The 17,555-nt window shown below is 33.4% G+C and overlaps 1 protein-coding gene across 2 annotated transcripts in view; it reads right to left on the bottom strand.

The window, feature by feature from the left end:
• LOC105464459 (bromodomain and WD repeat domain containing 3) overlaps nt 1-17,555 on the bottom strand; it is a 134,047-nt gene that overhangs the window by 45,786 nt on the left and 70,706 nt on the right. For both annotated transcript variants that reach the window (XM_011712408.3, XM_024787598.2), the window contains exons 9-18: nt 15,799-15,899; nt 15,226-15,296; nt 13,812-13,912; nt 13,137-13,177; nt 9,626-9,730; nt 8,434-8,587; nt 5,759-5,893; nt 4,609-4,737; nt 3,409-3,634; nt 1,099-1,266 (exon numbers count right to left, since the gene is read on the bottom strand). In XM_011712408.3, coding sequence (XP_011710710.1) covers nt 1,099-1,266; nt 3,409-3,634; nt 4,609-4,737; nt 5,759-5,893; nt 8,434-8,587; nt 9,626-9,730; nt 13,137-13,177; nt 13,812-13,912; nt 15,226-15,296; nt 15,799-15,899 — 1,231 coding nt within the window. The remainder of the gene's footprint in view (nt 1-1,098; nt 1,267-3,408; nt 3,635-4,608; nt 4,738-5,758; nt 5,894-8,433; nt 8,588-9,625; nt 9,731-13,136; nt 13,178-13,811; nt 13,913-15,225; nt 15,297-15,798; nt 15,900-17,555) is intronic.

Here is a 17,555-nt window from a genome sequence, read left to right as displayed (position 1 = left end):
ATTGAAGGTACAACAGAATACTGATTTCATTAATGGATATTTAAATCAGGGCTCTGAGAAAGTTTCACATTTCAGGAATAAAGGGCCTGGATAGATAGGATTATCAGCCCACTTGTTATCTTGTTCCAGGTTCAGAAAAGCTTATCTGAGTTAGGTGTTCAAGTAACCCAAATGAATTTTTTTAATTTTATGAGATATTGAAGAAATCAGGAAATTAGTAAAATACTCTGTGAATCACCACAAATTTAAATCACCTTATTCATTTCTATGAAATCTAAAATGCAATGTTACACAGATAAATGACTCTAGTTACAAATATATGAAAAGAAATAAATCTGAAAAAAAATCTCATAAGATGACTACATTTGAAGATAAAACTAATAGCTCTTGATAAAAGCTAAGATTTATATAAAACTCAGATGCCCTGGCACGTTTAATGTAAAAGATAGGATAGGATATCATTTTAATATCATTTAAGGATAGAATATTCATTTTTATGTTTAATGTAAAAGATAGGATAGGATATCATTTTAATATCATTTAAGGATAGAATATTCATTTTAAGATAATTAATTATACAATAACTTCCACTGGTATTAAGATCAAACTATTATAAGTCAATTCAGAAGCTGCATCTGTATTCCCTAAGACAGCTTCTTGTCTTCAGTGCATTTTTTTTTTAATTCAAGAGAGGAGCATGGTATTCTGCTTTCCTCTCCACAAAAGAGGAATTGGCAGTAATTTCTAAACTTAAGGTAGTTTTAATTTCGAAAACTGTATAGGTTGGTTCCCCTACAAGAGGGCTAGACATACTGTAGCACTTCACTTCTTAAAACAAATGTAAAGATTACAGATAAATTACTGAGTAAAAAGAAGACAGTGTATTAAAATGCATCACCTGAATTTCTCAGGAGACCTTAAGTCATTTTACCCACAAATGATGAGATTATGAGACTTTGATATATCTGATATCAAAATTGCAAATTAATAAAAATGTTTTTATTTATAAAGGTAAAATATTTTCCATGTAATTATTTGGGAAAAGTAAAATAATTACAGTACATACACTACACCCTTTACAAGTATAAAAATACTTACCACCATTAACAGAGTATGCTCTATTAACTGGAAAATGTGGAACATCTCCTTCATTAATTAGTCTCAAGTCTTGTTCTCTCTGCAGCTCCCTGATTATTCCATCAAGAATGCTCTCATCTTGGTCATTGGTTTGCTGCCCAATTACCTGTTCTACTACCTCACCATCACCTTAATAAGACCAGATACAAAGCCCCAAAATTACTTACATTTTAGTATACCTTAAACATAGTAAAAACAACCTATAAATTTCTACACAAATGATTAAAAACAGGATTAAATGTAAAATAAAGTATATATCAAATGAAACATTTTATTAAAAACTTTAAATATTTTTGATGTACTAGCTTATGTGTCTGACTTAACCAATGCTCCCAAATTAGACATTATTATGAGGGCCTTCTCATCTTTAAAAATACAATCAAGTGCTGCATAACAACATTTCAGTCAAAGATAAACCACATATACAATGGTAGTCTCACGAGATCATAATGAAGCTGAAAAACTCTTGTTTAGTGACATCACAGCCTCAAAGTGCAATGCAGTACTCACATGTTTGTGGTGATGTTGGGATAAACAAACCTACTGCACTGCCAGTTATATAAAAGCATAGCACACACAATTATGCACAGTACATAATATTTGGTAGTAAACGACTATATTACTGTTTTATGTATGCACTATACCATACTTCGTATCATCTTGAAATGTACTACTTTTAATTACTAAAAAAAATTGCACCGTAAAACGGCCTCAAGAAGGTCCTCCAGGAGGTATTCCAGAAAAGGGTATTGTTATCATAAGAGATGACAGCTCCATATTGCCCCTGAAGACCTTCCAGGGGGACAAGCAAGATGTGGAGGTAGAAGACAGGGATATTGATAATCTTGACTCTGTATAGACCTAGGCTAATGTGTGTTTGTGTCTTAACTTTTAAAAAGTTTAAAAAGTAAAACAATAAAAATTTTAAAAATAGAAAAACCTTATAGAATAAGGATATAAAAAATATTTTTATATGGTTGTACAAAGTATTTGTGTTTTAAGCTAAGTATTATTACGAAAGAGTCGAAAAGTTAAAAAAAACAAAACAAAAAACCTAAAAAGTGTTTCCAGTAAGCTAAGGTTAATTTGTTACTGAAGAAAGAAAAATATTGTTTATACACATTTAGCATAGCCTAAGTGTACAGTGTTGATAAAGTGTACACTATTGTATAGTAATGTTCTAGGTCTTCACATTCAACCACTCACTCACTGAATCACCCACAGCATTTGCAGTCTTGTAAGCTCCATTCCATGGTAAGTGCTTTACACAGGTATACCATTCTTTATCTTTTATACCACATTTTTACTGTACCTTTTCTGTCTAGATATGCTTAGATAAATATGTACCATTGTATTTATAACTGTCTATGGTATTCAGTGCAGTTAAATGCTGTATAGGTTTGCTGCCTAACATCTCTGCTTTCCCAATATCTCCCAAGACCGAGTGTTATTTAAATAGTCACATCCGCTTACTCTACACCCAATAACTCTTTGCATTTCAAACATGAGAATAGGTAAATAGCTACCTCCAGCTGCAGGGTAGGGGTTGTTTTCTTTTTATTGAGACAGTCTGACTCTGTCGCCCAGTCTGGAGTGCAGTAGCACAATCTTGGCTCACTGCAACCTCCGCCTCCTGGGTTCAAGTGGTTCTTGTGCCTCAGCCACCCAAGTAGTTGGGATTACAGCCGGGCACCATCACCCCCAGCTAATTTTTGCATTTTTAGTAGAGACGGGGTTTCACCACCTTGGCCAGGCTGGTCTCGAATGCCTAACCTCAAGTAATCCACCCACCTCGGCCTCCAAAAGTGCTGGTATTATAGGCGTGAGCCACCACTCCTGGCCAGTCTGTGGTTTTTCAAAGTTTCACCTTCTTAGTTTAATTAACTATGAACTCTCAAACTAAAATATCAATAATATAAGCAGTGGAATTCCACCAGTTACAAAAGCTTTTATTACAACTCAATACTATAGAAAACAACAGGTTCATACATATATAAGGTTTTCTAAAGAAATAGGTCAATACATTATCTGCTTGAGCATATATGCTTATGTTGGTCCTAACCCACTTATCTGTGTCCAGGTGAGATAAACAATGAAAAAGTACTATGCTAAGGTTAAAAGTACTATACAACTGAAAATTAACAGTAACAGAAGATGAAACATATTATAACCTACTCCAGAGTTTAGCAGGAGGTATACATCATAGAGAATACAGCAGTAATGTATAATATTGTGCAAAATGTTTTAAATTTACTTTTAGAGGAAACATACCATTAGCCACATATCCCAGCTGTGGTATAAGCTGTTCATCTTTACAATTTTCCCGTCCTGGTACCAACCGTTGGAATTTTGTGGGATGAGGATTTCCATCAACATCCACCAAAAATGGAGGAGGCATGAGGTGAGGAGCTTGTTGGGTTTGTTCATCCAATACATAGTTATTGGCATCACGAATAAGAGGACGATAATCCGTGTGGAAGAACATCTGATCTGGAATCTTTATGACAGATTTTTAGTGGGTTAACATACAGAGGGAATTTATAAGTAAATACTTGTTTTCATTCCTAGAGCACATTCATTTTTTAAATCAGATAATTTTTTGCATACTCTTATAGTCCTTTGTTGCCCTATATTCCCCCTTTAGGTAGAATAGAATTGAATTATCTAGATGGTAATTCTCTTTTCTCCACAAAATCCTATAATCTGTATTAATTTTTAGACATATCATATTTCTTCTATTATGATAAGAAGAACTAAAGCAACAACCCAGTAGATATAGTTGGGCATTTGTATTTAAGTTGTAAAAATTACACAAACCTATATAATTATGTTTTTCTTGCTTATTTTTATTCAAATGAAGACAGATGCAGTATAATACATATGATAAAACAGGTAAATATCAATCACATCAAAGACACTCAAACCTGGTATTAATACAATTATTGAGCTGACCTCAATGATTGAGTTCTCTTCCAACTCTACAATTCTATAAACTTTCTCAAATTCACAGCTAACAAAACATAAAGAACTAATTAAGTTAGCTAATTAAGTTAGCTCCCAAAGTATTTTAACAGGATCAATAATAAGTAAAATAGCCACCTAAGAAAATAAACATATTCAGTCGCCAGCAGTCTATTCCCAATTCATGAGAAGTAGAAGATGTGATGTATTAGAATTACTCTCCTATTATACCTGGAAGGCAGTAGAGAATATGTTCAAAGCAAAAGGATTTCCTAAGGAATTTTTATGTCTTCATCACCCTGTAATTTATCTCAATCGTGATCTGCACAGCCAAACATAATGTTCTGGCAGTGCAGATCACAATTGAGAACCTTTACTAAGAAAGACAACTTTCTTTTATTTTATATCTACTGACACATAACAGCCCTTATTAACTGGAGGACTTTAAACAAAATTTGTGAATGACACAATCCTAAATTATACTCTACAGCAAAATTAAAATATGCTAACCTTTTCATAGTATTTACTGCATCCAAAACCAAAAAGCAGCAAATGCCCATGAGAATCTGTGCAGGCAAAATGGTTTCCATCCGGTGAAAATTTACAATCAAACACCGCACCATGGCCTTGGCCTTCAATCTGAAATTCAGAGGAGTCTCAAGTCATCTTAAGAGTAATTTTCAAATAATAGATAGGTGACAACTTTTCCTTGCTAATACCATGGACTCTGTGATGCACAAACATTCCAAAGTACTCTCTGGCTTCTGTAGCCAGAACCCTACTGAAACAGTAAATCCCTGAAAGAAATTAGGGAGAGGCAAATTGCAATGGATAAAATCAATCATTGCTAGCAATGACATACCTCATGAAATACTAAATGAGTGACTGTGAAGATTAAAATAGAACTAAATGCAACCAAAATGACAAAGGCACTACCTCAGCAAAGTCAAGATACTATCTTCACATCTTAAGTTATAATGCAATGAAGCCTTAAAATAACCATCCTAAAATTAAAGCACACAATCAATTTTACTAATAAAAGACAGAGGATCTGTCTTTGCTTTGGGTCTATATAAAGCATATAAAAGTAAACTCCAAGGCCAACCAACAATTTAGAAATGTTTAGTCAGAATTATTCTTAAGAGGATATGAGTATTCCCATCACCATAGAAGGGTGTTCTGAGAGGAGAGATAGCTCACCAGATTTTTCCATGGCTTGTATGAGACATATCTTAAGAGCATCCATATCTCCAAGTCCATGTTTGCCAAACAACTTTCTGATTACTAAATCATATGAGGTTTACCAGGGGCAGACACAAGTATTACAGTCACTGTTATAATTCATAAATGAGAATTACATTTTAAACATCAATCTTTTTGTGATTTTGGTTAGGTGTTAACTCCAAAGCTTAATACATTTGAGTATCTGCAGTTTAGGGCTAGGGAACAGAATTTGGAAAATGCTAACACCTAAGAAAATGCTAACATCTTGAAAGGCTCAACTGGCCTTATTCTCAGTTCTTGAGTTATTCTCTGAATTATTTAACCAATTTAAACACAAATGACAAGAGGTTCCTTTGTACCAGGTATACTTTAATTAACCAAGTTATTACATAAGAGAAGTTGGTTTTAATGTGAACTAGACACAGGTGTCTCTTACCATGTTAAAGTAATTCCGAATTTTGGTCCCCCGGTCAAGGTCCCAAATAAAAATGTTCCCATCATGACCTGCTGAAAGTATAATCCTTTGATCAAATGGATGGGCTTCCAGAACGAATACTTCATCATCATGTCCCTATAATAAAAATCAGTATTAAAAATGAAAAGCAACACAAAATGTCTTGTTCATTTGGTAAAAAGGTCTTCAGTGTGCTATCAGTCTGGTTCAAATGGATTTATGCAGAATAATAAACAGCATTTACTACGTGGATACTATATGAACAATATACCTCAGTGAGATTTCCTTATAAACTGCTGATTTTATCAAGTATTCAATAAACAGAAGATCCAGAAATGTTTTTAAAATATAGTCTAAACAATACAGCTCATTAACCAAGGCTCTGAAGTGGAATTTAGGACTGGGCTATTTAAAAGGCCACAGAATATATGACAAACAGAATCTTTCAATAACACCCAATTCTGACACAATGATCAGTACAATTCAGCACTCTATTCTCTATTACTGGTATTCAAATTGTATTTTAGTAAGCCTCATGATACATTCAAAGGATAAAGCACAGTGGTTCTGCTCTACATCTACTTTACATTTGGGAGTTCCATTTAAGATGTTATCTAGAAAATACATTTTCTGCTAAAAAGAAATAAGTTTGAAAACCAATGCTTTATGTTATATGTTTATACAACATATAACATGTTTACATATGTTATATGTTTATATAACATATAACAAGTTTACATATGTTATATGTTTATATGCCTCGGAAAGGAAAAGTTTACAAACATCTGCTTTAAGATCATTGTTCATTTTCTTTGGACTTAACTCCTGACTAGAGAGTTTATGTTTAAGAACAGGCTCCAAGCCTTAGAAAAGCATAGAGAACATTCCGAAGCTGCACTTATCTTAGGAACACACTATCACATTATACATCAGTAGCGTCTAAAAAATGATCATATCCTGCAAATCTCAAAAGTGCATTTTGTCCCAAATCATGCTATTAAAAAAAGTAGAATAATAGAGTATCCTACCATATTATGATTATGGACAAAAATACAGCTTACTGAAAGAAAATATAACTTTAGACTGGCTCAAAACGTAGTGATAAGATTAGTAGGAAAAATCCCCTTATGATAAATACCATCACAACTCAAAGTTTACCAAAATTCTTCCCAGTGACTACAGAAAAAGTTATTTCTTTGCTATAACAAAATCCCTTGCTAAAAGAATCAATTTGATATAGCCAATATTTTCTCAGGTTCGTACCCAGCAAAAAATAAAGTGAGTTTGCTAAACTCTAATGATAATGACATGACTACTTCAATGTACATTAGGGGGAAAAAAAAGAACTTTGAAGCTGGGGATTTTCCTTTTTTTGGGTCACATGCCTTAGGAGAGGACATAGTTACTAGATCATGGGGAACAAGATCTAGTCAAAATAAGTAATGTCTTAAAATTTATCAATTTATCATCTTAAAATGCCATATTTGTATTTGGTAAGCACACTTTTATTTCCACCACCCCCACACAAATCTAAATTATCATCCTGGCTCATCCTGGCTACTATCAGACTCCTATAATCTACCTGTAGTCACTCTCAACTCATTCCAATCTATTCCCTCTTCTGTGACCAAAATTAAAAGGTATTTTTCAAAAGCAAAACCCTTAATGATTTTCTATTGGTCTTACAATAGATCCTACAAAATCCTAGTCTGGCCCCTGTCCACTTTTCCCATTGTATCTGGGGAGACTCTGTTTCTGCTCTTTGTGATATAGCTAAATTGGCTTTCTTTCAGCTCCTATCTACCTCAGGACCTTTGCACATGCCATTCCCTCTTTCTAGAAACACTCCCCAGTCTCCTCACATATTTGATTTACCAAATATTTACTGATGCCCTACCATGTAGAGGCAGTAAAAAAATAAGAAAACATAACAATAAAATATCAGATAGTGATGAACCTAGTAAAAGTAAAGCAAGGTGACATAATAAGACAAAGACGAGGAGGCTATCTTGGATTGTTTGATCAGGGAAGGCCTAATCAAGGAGTTGACACTTAAGTTGAGATTTGGGTAATTCTTACTTATCTTTCAAAACTTAACCCAAACTACACTTCCTCAGGAAGTTTTCTCTAAGCCTCCCATATCAAATTTGGTTACCATGGTCAACTTTTTACATCACAAATACTGTAGCCTCTTACAATGACAAATATACACTTTCTGAAAGAGGAAAAAATACCTTTCTTTTCCTACTTCTTCCTCTTACCCCTATTTCTTGCATAAACTAATCACTAAAGGTAGACTATGTAGGATATCTTTACCAAAATAAGGTACGCTCTACCCCTATAACGGTAACAATGAAAAAATGCTAACCCCTGGTAAAAACAAAATAACTTACATGTCCTCATTGCATACAATAACACAGTAGATGAGTAACTACTAGACTTAGAAAAGATCTTGAAAAGATTTCATACTTGCTTTTAGCAGGTATAGTGCGTGTCATCCCTATTTTACAGCTATGTCAAAAGAGGCCTTTCAGAAAATCATTTTTCCAAGGGCTAGTATAGTATATCACAGAAAGGAAACTGGAACTTAAATTTCCTGTGTCTTAAAATAATGTGCTTTTTGACCATTTTAATTACTCTAAAACTAAAATACTTACAGATAATGTATGAAGAAGCTGTCCTGTGATAGAATTCCACACTTTCAAAAGAAAATTATTCACTGCAGTAATAACTGTGGTATCATAGCGATCCCAGGCCACCATAGTCACCTTAAGTTTAGTGATCTTGTCTTCTCCAGATGGCAAATTATTGCTAAACAAAACAATTTGCAGTATTCATATCTTATGAATTTTGGACAAAGGTGCATGTTAAGTAGCAAATTATGACATAATTTCTCCAGGAGTACACAACTGTTTAGATTAAAAAATCCTAAACTATACTGTTAAGTATTCATGAAAGAAAAAAGTAAATGTATCTGCATAGGGCAATACCTGTTAGCTTAATTCAGGGAGAAAAAAAGACCCTAAAATGACAAAAATTTGGTAAATAGTTCCTTGAGAACCAAAAATTATGAAACTACTAAGAAATCTATAAATACCTTGAAAAATAAAATTCATGCTTATGTTGGTTATCAGAAAATAGGAAAACATAATGGCCAATTTATTCTCTTAAATATGAATTTTTTTAGAAAACCCATAAGTCTTATAAAAAAGCAGTAGAAAATTTAGTACCATTTTTATGTAATTAAATATGACATTATCAATAGGTAGCTATGATGAAAAAGTCATTTTTATACTGCAGCTAATGGAAAGACAGTTGATTTCAGGGCCATACCCTAAAGAAGCTGTAGTGTCCCAAAGAAGTAATTATGTATCTTTCAATGAACAGTGAAGATGACAAAACTGAATGCTGATTAAGTGTAAATATATTACTGAGTAGGAATGCTAACAATATAAAATATTATAAAAGTATCCTTAGAAAATTAAAGAAAAAGTTAAACATATGATGACATTTAACAGGGACAACTCTCAAGGTAGAAAGTAATATAGATATATTTTTTAATGACCTATAAAAATCTAAGGCAGAGAATGGCTCTATAGGCATCAGTAGAACACAGAGATCTTTGAGTCACAACAGACCAGAATATCAAATGAATCAGCAATATTCCTGTCATCCAGTCTGTCAATCAACAGTAAAGACGATTTGCTTAGAGGCTGTACAGATGCAAACTTCATGTCTACAACTAACTTCAAACTATTTACTAATGTAAAAAGATATTTTATATTCATTATTAAACTCAATGTAAAATATATCATGAGAACCACATAAACATCTAACATATATTCTTACCCAGTCATTTTAGTAGCCATGTCGAGCACTATACTCTTCCATTCTTGTTGCTGATACTGCCAAATTCTTGCCGTTCCATCTCGACTTCCACTAACAAATCTTAAACTAGACAGAGTTAAAATAACTTTATTAATTTTCTCAAAATGTAAATCACTTTTTTTTGATAATATAAGTAACACATTAACCCTCACACACTACTGAGGGGAATGTAAAATGGTACAGTCACTTTGGAAAACAGCTTGGCAGTTCTTCAAAATGTTAAACATAGTCATCATATGACCTGGAAATTCTACTCCCAGGTATATATCCAAGAGTAATGAAAACATAAGTCCACATAAAAATGTGTACATGAATATTCATGGCAGCATTATTTATAATAAGTCAAAAAGTGGAAACAACCCAAATGTCCATCAATGGGATAAATGGATAAACGAAATGTAGCGTATTCATACAATGAAATATTATTCAGCAAAAAAAAAGAAAAGAAAGAAAGAATGATAGACACAGTAACATAGATGGATCTTGAATAGGCAAACCTACAAAGACAAAAAGTAGATTAATGGTTACCCAGAGCTGGGAGTGAAGGGATAGGAGAATTGGAGGTTGACAGCTAAAGGGTATGAGCTTCTTTCAGGGCCAATGAAAATGTTCTAAAATTGACTGTGGTGATGGTTGCACAACCCTATGAATATACTAAAAACCAATGAATTTTATGTTATTTAAATTATATTTCAATAAAGATGTCATTTAAAAAGAATACATATTCACTCATACTTCTGTCACTGTCAACACTTTGGTTTCTATTTTCAGAATTTATAAAATACAGACATATACACTTCAATAGTTTCTACCACAAAAAATTGAACTGAACTATATATGTTTTTCCCTAGCTTAACTGTATTTTGTTGATCTATTTCTATGTTTCCAAGTACAAAACTATCACTTTTAATAAGTGTTCAACTATATGAATGTACCAAAATTTATTTAATTAATCCCTTAATGATCAACTGTTGTTTCCAATCTTCACCATTATAAATAATGCTGTGATGAACATCTCTATATAATCTTTGTACAACCTCATACATATATTTGCTGAGTCAGAGTAGGTGTATTTTTAAAGCTTTTGATACATACTGCCAAATTGTTTCCCTGAAAAGTTTTTTTAATAATTTACAATCTCATCACAAGTTGTAGAAGTGTCCATTTTCCCAAAACCCTTGGCAATATTGGGATTATCATTTTTCATTATCTTGTCATTCTGAAAGAAAAAAAAGTGACTGTTATTTTAATTTATATTTCTTTGATTATTAGTAAAATTGGACATCTCCTCATGTGTTTATTGGTCACACGAATAATTAAGACCACAATAATGTAATTTTTCCTTAATAGAAAAAGACAGGGAGTTAAAAACTTAGGTTCTTCTAGCATGAAAGAATAGTAGCTATACTAATGTTCAAGCATCTAACTCAGTATAATGCAATCAAGTCAACCTTAAAATTTATTTGGTGGTTTTTTCATTCCTAATATAGACATCACTCTTTGTAGACCATCATTATTTACTCTCAAATTTGACAAAAATGAACAACTCCATCAGTGTAATTATTTGCAGTCAAAAGTTATTTAAAAATAGAACATGATCATCCTATAAAGTCCTTATAGGCCGGGCGCGGTGGCTCACGCCTGTAATCCCAGCACTTTGCGGGGCCGAGGCGGGCGGATCACGAGGTCAGGAGATCAAGACCATCCTGGCTAACATGGTGAAACCCCGTCTCTACTAAAAATACAAAAATATTAGCCAGGCACGGTGGCATGGTACTGTAGTCCCAGCTACTCGGGTGGCTGAGGCAGGAGAATGGCATGAACCCAGGAGACGGAGCTTGCAGTGAGCCGAGATCGTGCCACTGCACTCCAGCCTGGGTGACAGAGTGAGACTCCGCCTCAAAAAAAAAAAAAGTCCTTATAGACATACAAGTTGAGCTAGTTGAATCCAAAATTCTAAAATCTGAAAGTGTTTGAGTGTCAACATGACGCCAGATGTCAAAAAGTCCACACCTGGCCTCTTGTGATGGGTCACCAAATAGTCAAAACTTTGTTTCATGCACAAAATTATGTAAAATATTGCATAAAATTACTTTCAGGCTACGTGTGTAAGGTATACATGAAACATAAATGAATTGTGTTTAGACTTGGGTTCCATCTCCCAGCATCTCATTATAATACGCAAATATTCCAAAATCTGAAAAAATATCCACTTCTGGTACCAAGTATTTTGGATATGAAATAACCCGTACTGGAAACAAATTAATGCTAGGTGCTTAAAATTTTAAATCTATTATGCTAGGTAAACTTTTAGGCTAGAGCCTTTTTGGCTGTCATCTTTTTGGGATTAGACACTTTAGAGAGTGCAAGGATATCTGCATATAATTTCTGACTTTAGGGATATAGGGATAATGAGTGATATAGATATTCAGAGAAAGTCAAGACAATTAAACGCTGGAACATTCAGGAAAGGTTTCAGGTAGGGCATGAACCGTAAAAGGAAGATAAGACCTAGTTAAGAAGAGGGGGGAAAAAAAGAAAGGAGAGGGACATGAGAGGAAAAGAGAAAGACAGAAAGTAGGAGAGAAAGAGAAAGAGGTTAGGAGAAAGTAGGAAATGGCGTTTCTTGGTAGAGATGATATGAGGAAAAGTATAAGCAAAGGAATGGATGAGATGTGAACAGGAGCAGGGTATATCAATTAGGCCGGATCTAAGGATTCATATGGAGAACAGTAGAAAAGAATGTAGATCTAAGTCATTTGGTAAAGAGCTCTGAATGCCAGGCTAAGACATTTGAATTCTACTCCATAGGCAGAGAAGAGGAAACACTAAAGATTTCTGTAAAGAACAATGTTGGCTGGTCACGGTGGCTCATGCCAGCACTTTGGGAGGCCGAGGCGGGCAGATGATAAGGTCAGGAAATCAAGACCATCCTGGCTAATACGGTGAAACCCCGTCTCTACTAAAAATACAAAAAATTAGCGAGGTGTGGTGGCATGCACCTGTAATCCCAGCTAGTGGGGAGACTGAGGCAGGAGAATCACTTGAACCCAGGAGATGGAGGTTGCAGTGAGCCGAGATCACACCACTGCACTCCAGCCTAGGCAACAGAGCGAGACTCCGTCTCAAAAAAAAAAAAAAAAAAAAAAAAAAAAGAACAAGGTTACACTGGCAGAGATGGACAGGTCACAGGTCAAATAATGAAATGCTTGAATAACGTGGGTGCTAAAAGAAATAGAGCAAAATAAACAAAAAAGAAAGCACTCAGAAAGGAAGACCTGATAGGCTATGGTTACGACTTGGATGAGATTGTGGAAGTGATGGCTAAGGATGTCATCAAAGACAAACAAGGGCTTTGAACCTAAATAACTGGACAGAAATAAGGTATCTATCATAGAAGTAGCTGCATCTGAGGGAATGGTAGTAACATATATCAAACATCTGTTTACACAAATATGTATTACATAATTACCTGTCTCCATTGTTACAGAACTGAACAGCAACAACTTTATCCTAAGACATAAAACAGATTTTTGGTTAAAATGGACTTATTTGTAAAATGAATTAAGTGCTCTTTCTCTCAAATTCATAGGTAAAAACATCATGAAGTAGATTTTTTTTTTTTTAACTTCAATGAGGCCCAAAACAATGTACTAACTAATGAGGACTGCTTATTGGCAGTAATAGGAAACAAACCAGACATAGGGAAACCTTATAAACCATATCTCAAGAGACAAATACTTCTGAATAGATATTAGTTTATTACGTTCTCCATAATAAGACAGCACACTAATGTAAGATAACACCTTAAAATAGTTAATTTAATAGTAGTTGCATTAGATTTTCCACGTAATTTTATTAATTTTTGAAAATAATCATTTCCTGTTTCCCACATCATTTATCTAATTATTTTCCAATGGAATCATCTGACAGTCTATAAGTACCATAGTTTAGAGACTGCTATTTAAAATCTTTTAGAATAATTAACTCATACTTTTACTAGTATGTATAGTACTGATGACAAGAGTAAAGTGTAAGCCAAACTTTGTGATTTGTATATATTACTATGGTACACATCAGAAAAGAAATGAAATAAACTTTCCAAGGATATTCAAAAATAAAGCAACTGTTTCTGATTTTCTCTTACCGTATGTGACTCTAATTCAGCAATTTTCTCAGGAACCTCAGAACCCAAATAATATATTCTAATCACATGGTCAGTACTACCAGTTGTAATGAACATACCGCCTAGAAGATTAAAAAACAAAACAAAACATAGTACCAAGGAACCCTAAAAACCATCTCATTACTTCCTTAGTTGTATGCTACACCTTGCATTAGTAAAAAGGCTTCAAGAAACACAAGGTTGTCTTCTAATTATTGGAGACATACTAGTGATTCAGAGAAAATGTAAAACTATATCATTCATCCAACAAAATCTACAAACTATATATACACTGAATACAGGCCTATGATCATAAACATTAAAGAACACATCCTTGAGGAATTCATTTCTTTATTTAGAAATGTAATGTTCCAAAATTATTTATAAGACAATTTATCGGCCGGGTGCGGTGGCTCAAGCCTGTAATCCCAGCACTTTGGGAGGCCGAGACGGGCGGATCACGAGGTCAGGAGATTGAGACCATCCTGGCTAACACAGTGAAACCCCGCCTCTACTAAAAAAATACAAAAAACTAGGTGGGCGCCTGTAGTCTCAGCTACTCGGGAGGCTGAGGCAGCGTAAACCCGGGAGGCGGAGCTTGCAGTGAGCTATGATCCGGCCACTGCACTCCAGCCCGGGCGACAGAGCGAGTCTCCGTCTCAAAAAAAAAAAAAAAAAAAAAAAAAAAAAAAAAAAAAGACAATTTATCTACAATTCTTTTTACCGTGGCCATAGTGGCGACAGAGCGAGTCTCCGTCTTAAAAAAAAAAAAAAAAAGACAATTTATCTACAATTCTCTTTACCGTGGCCATAGTGGTTGAGTGTAAAAAGTCAACTGCGATGATGAAAAAGTTCTAGAGATGGATGGTGTGACAGATGCAGAACAATGTGAATATACTTAAAGTTACAAACTGTACACTTAAAAATGACTAAAATGATAAAATTTTAAGTTCTGTATATTTCACCACAATCAAAAAAAGGAGAAAAAAAAGGTTAACTAATGTAGGATTCTTAGCAGTAGAAAAAGCACTGTAAAAGAGTTTTCAATATGGAGCAACAGTACATGTTTTTTTGTAACTCAGGGCAGAATTTTTGTGTTGATTGTGGGGGAAGTAAATTTTTTTGTTAGTGGATATTTAGAGTAGGGGGTCTGTTTTTACCAAGCAAAATCACCATTATATAAAAATGTATTAAATTATGAATAAGGAAAAAAAAAATCAACCTTACACATTAGAGTCCAAAAGAGTTTATCTATCATAACACATGGTTCAGATTTTTGATATCCTTCAATTAACACTCAAATGTGTATCTTTTTATTCATAAATCACATAATCTGTTTTTACAACTGGATCATTTAATATTCCAGATGCTCAAAACATTCCAGTTTTACACATACCAGAACTGAAAGATGAACAAGATATCTGGACTCCAGGTCTGGATCTCTCAGTAAATTTCACTGGGCGATCTCTAAAGAGGAAAAATAAGGTATTTTTATGTTTCATCATGTTTAGCTAATGGGCCAGAATGTTAGCACACTACTGGATACTGATCGATTTAGCATCAATATTACAGAAAAAACAAAAGGAATGTGGTCAATAAGTACTATTCCCATCCATTAGGTTAAAAATGCATTTAACCTTGCAAACATCATTTATGATATCAGTATTACTACAGTTTTATTAACCATATTACTTACTACTACCATTATGAGATTTCTTACCAAAGTAAGAAATGAAACAAATAAAATTCTACCAGAATTTTCTATATAAATTGTCTCTTCAACATTAATATCAAAAAAAATTTATCCTAAAATCTCTTTATCTATTGAAGTAGGTATGGATATGTATACACAAATACACATACACATATATAAATATATATACATATATCTAAATACATGGACTATTAAGAATCAAGGCAATAGATAAAAATTAACATGATTAATTTTTCACAAAATTTCTAAACTTACCTAAACTTCATTGTTTTGACATGCCATTGCCAGAAACAGATTGTTCCATCAGCACCAGTAGAAGTGAGGTATCTGTTTGTGCCTTTAGTTGATGGACAAAACTTAAAAAAAATATATATATATGATTCAAATAAAAAGTTTTCATGTTCAGCCTAACATCAAACACAGAGTATTTTTAAATTGTAATCATTTAACAAATATAATTTCAATAAATTCAGTTAAAAATTTTTGTCAAGGGACTATTTTACTTTCCTAGATTAATAAATACCTTATTAAAAATTTAAAAATATCAAAAAACTATAGAAAAAGTAACTGAACTTTGGATAAAATGTTTTAGTTATAAAAAAAATTACTTTTAAATTATTTAATATTACACTTTAAGATTTTTTAATCACTTTCAGTGGAGAATAAACTCACAAGCGCATTACTATTTAAAACTTTACAAATGTGCTATATATACACTTATAGAAACAACTGTGGAATTTTTATAGTTCAGATGGACAGAGGATTAGAAGTAAATCTAAAAACACTTGGGAAGTTAATATCCAAGTATTTGGTTTTATTATTTTTTCACTTTAAAATCAAGTTTCATTCAATGAAGTATATAATTTTGTCCTTTTTAGATGCAAGCCATTTGTTTCCATAAATAATGTAAAATAGGTCAAATCATAATTCATATCATATCATTGTAGAAAAATGGAGATCAAGTTAAAAAAAAAACTTAAGTTGTCAATATAGAGGACTACTAATATGTCAGAAGGATCAAGGCCTTTATCATGTGGGCTTCTCAGGCTCTTACTCTCAGTATTTTACATATCCTCAGAAAAGAATCACAGAAAAGGAAAAAGAACAACTGAGCTCCTGATGTCTGGGACACAGGAAAAAGCTGAAAATTGGACAAGAGTTTCCTACATGTCAGTGAGTTTTTAAAATCCCAAATGAAGATAATTAAACATTTCCACTGAGATGATGACTAAGGATTAAGATGTATAGGGTTTGAATACATTTTGAATGCAAATCAAAAGAAAATTATCATTATAGATATTAGAAGTAATTTACTTAGCTTCTTTGTTTGGAAGCACAGAACTTCTAAAGACAACAGAGATGAATTCAAACAAAAATTACTCATTAATATTATCCATTAATAACTGATGTGCAGTAAAGAAACCAGGACTCATGCCTATATAGTCCTCTGTTGGTATCATTGAGATGCTTCCAGGACCTCCCATGGATACCAAAATCAGCAGATGCTCAAGTCTCTGATATAAAATGGTATGGTATTTGCAGATAACATATGTACATCCTCCTGTATACTTCAAATCATCTCTAAATTACTGATAATACCTAATACAATATAAATGTTGTAGTGATTTGTTGTTATACTATATTATTTAAGGGATAATGGCAAGAAAAAAATCTGTACATGTTCAGTAGGAAGATTAATTTTTTTCAAATGACTTTTGTTCCTCAGCTGGTTGAAGCCACAGATGCAGAATCTACGGATACAAAGGGTTAACTATATTTTCATTTCTGAGATTGAGAAATTTGCATTAAAAAGCTTAATCTGGCTGGGCGCAGTGGCTCACACCTGTAATCTCAGCACTTTGGGAGGCCGAGGCAGGCAGATCACCTGAGGTCAGGAGTTTGAGACCAGACTCGCTGATACGGCAAAACCCTGTCTCTATTAAAAATAAAAAATTTGTTTGAGTTCTTTGTAGGTTCTGGATATTAGCCCTTTGTCAGATGAGTAGATTGCA

Source organism: Macaca nemestrina, chromosome X (genome assembly GCF_043159975.1).
Source record: "Macaca nemestrina isolate mMacNem1 chromosome X, mMacNem.hap1, whole genome shotgun sequence".
Lineage (NCBI taxonomy): Eukaryota > Metazoa > Chordata > Mammalia > Primates > Cercopithecidae > Macaca > Macaca nemestrina.
Note: the sequence above shows the minus strand (reverse complement) of the source record. Positions and strands in the feature narration are given on the sequence as shown.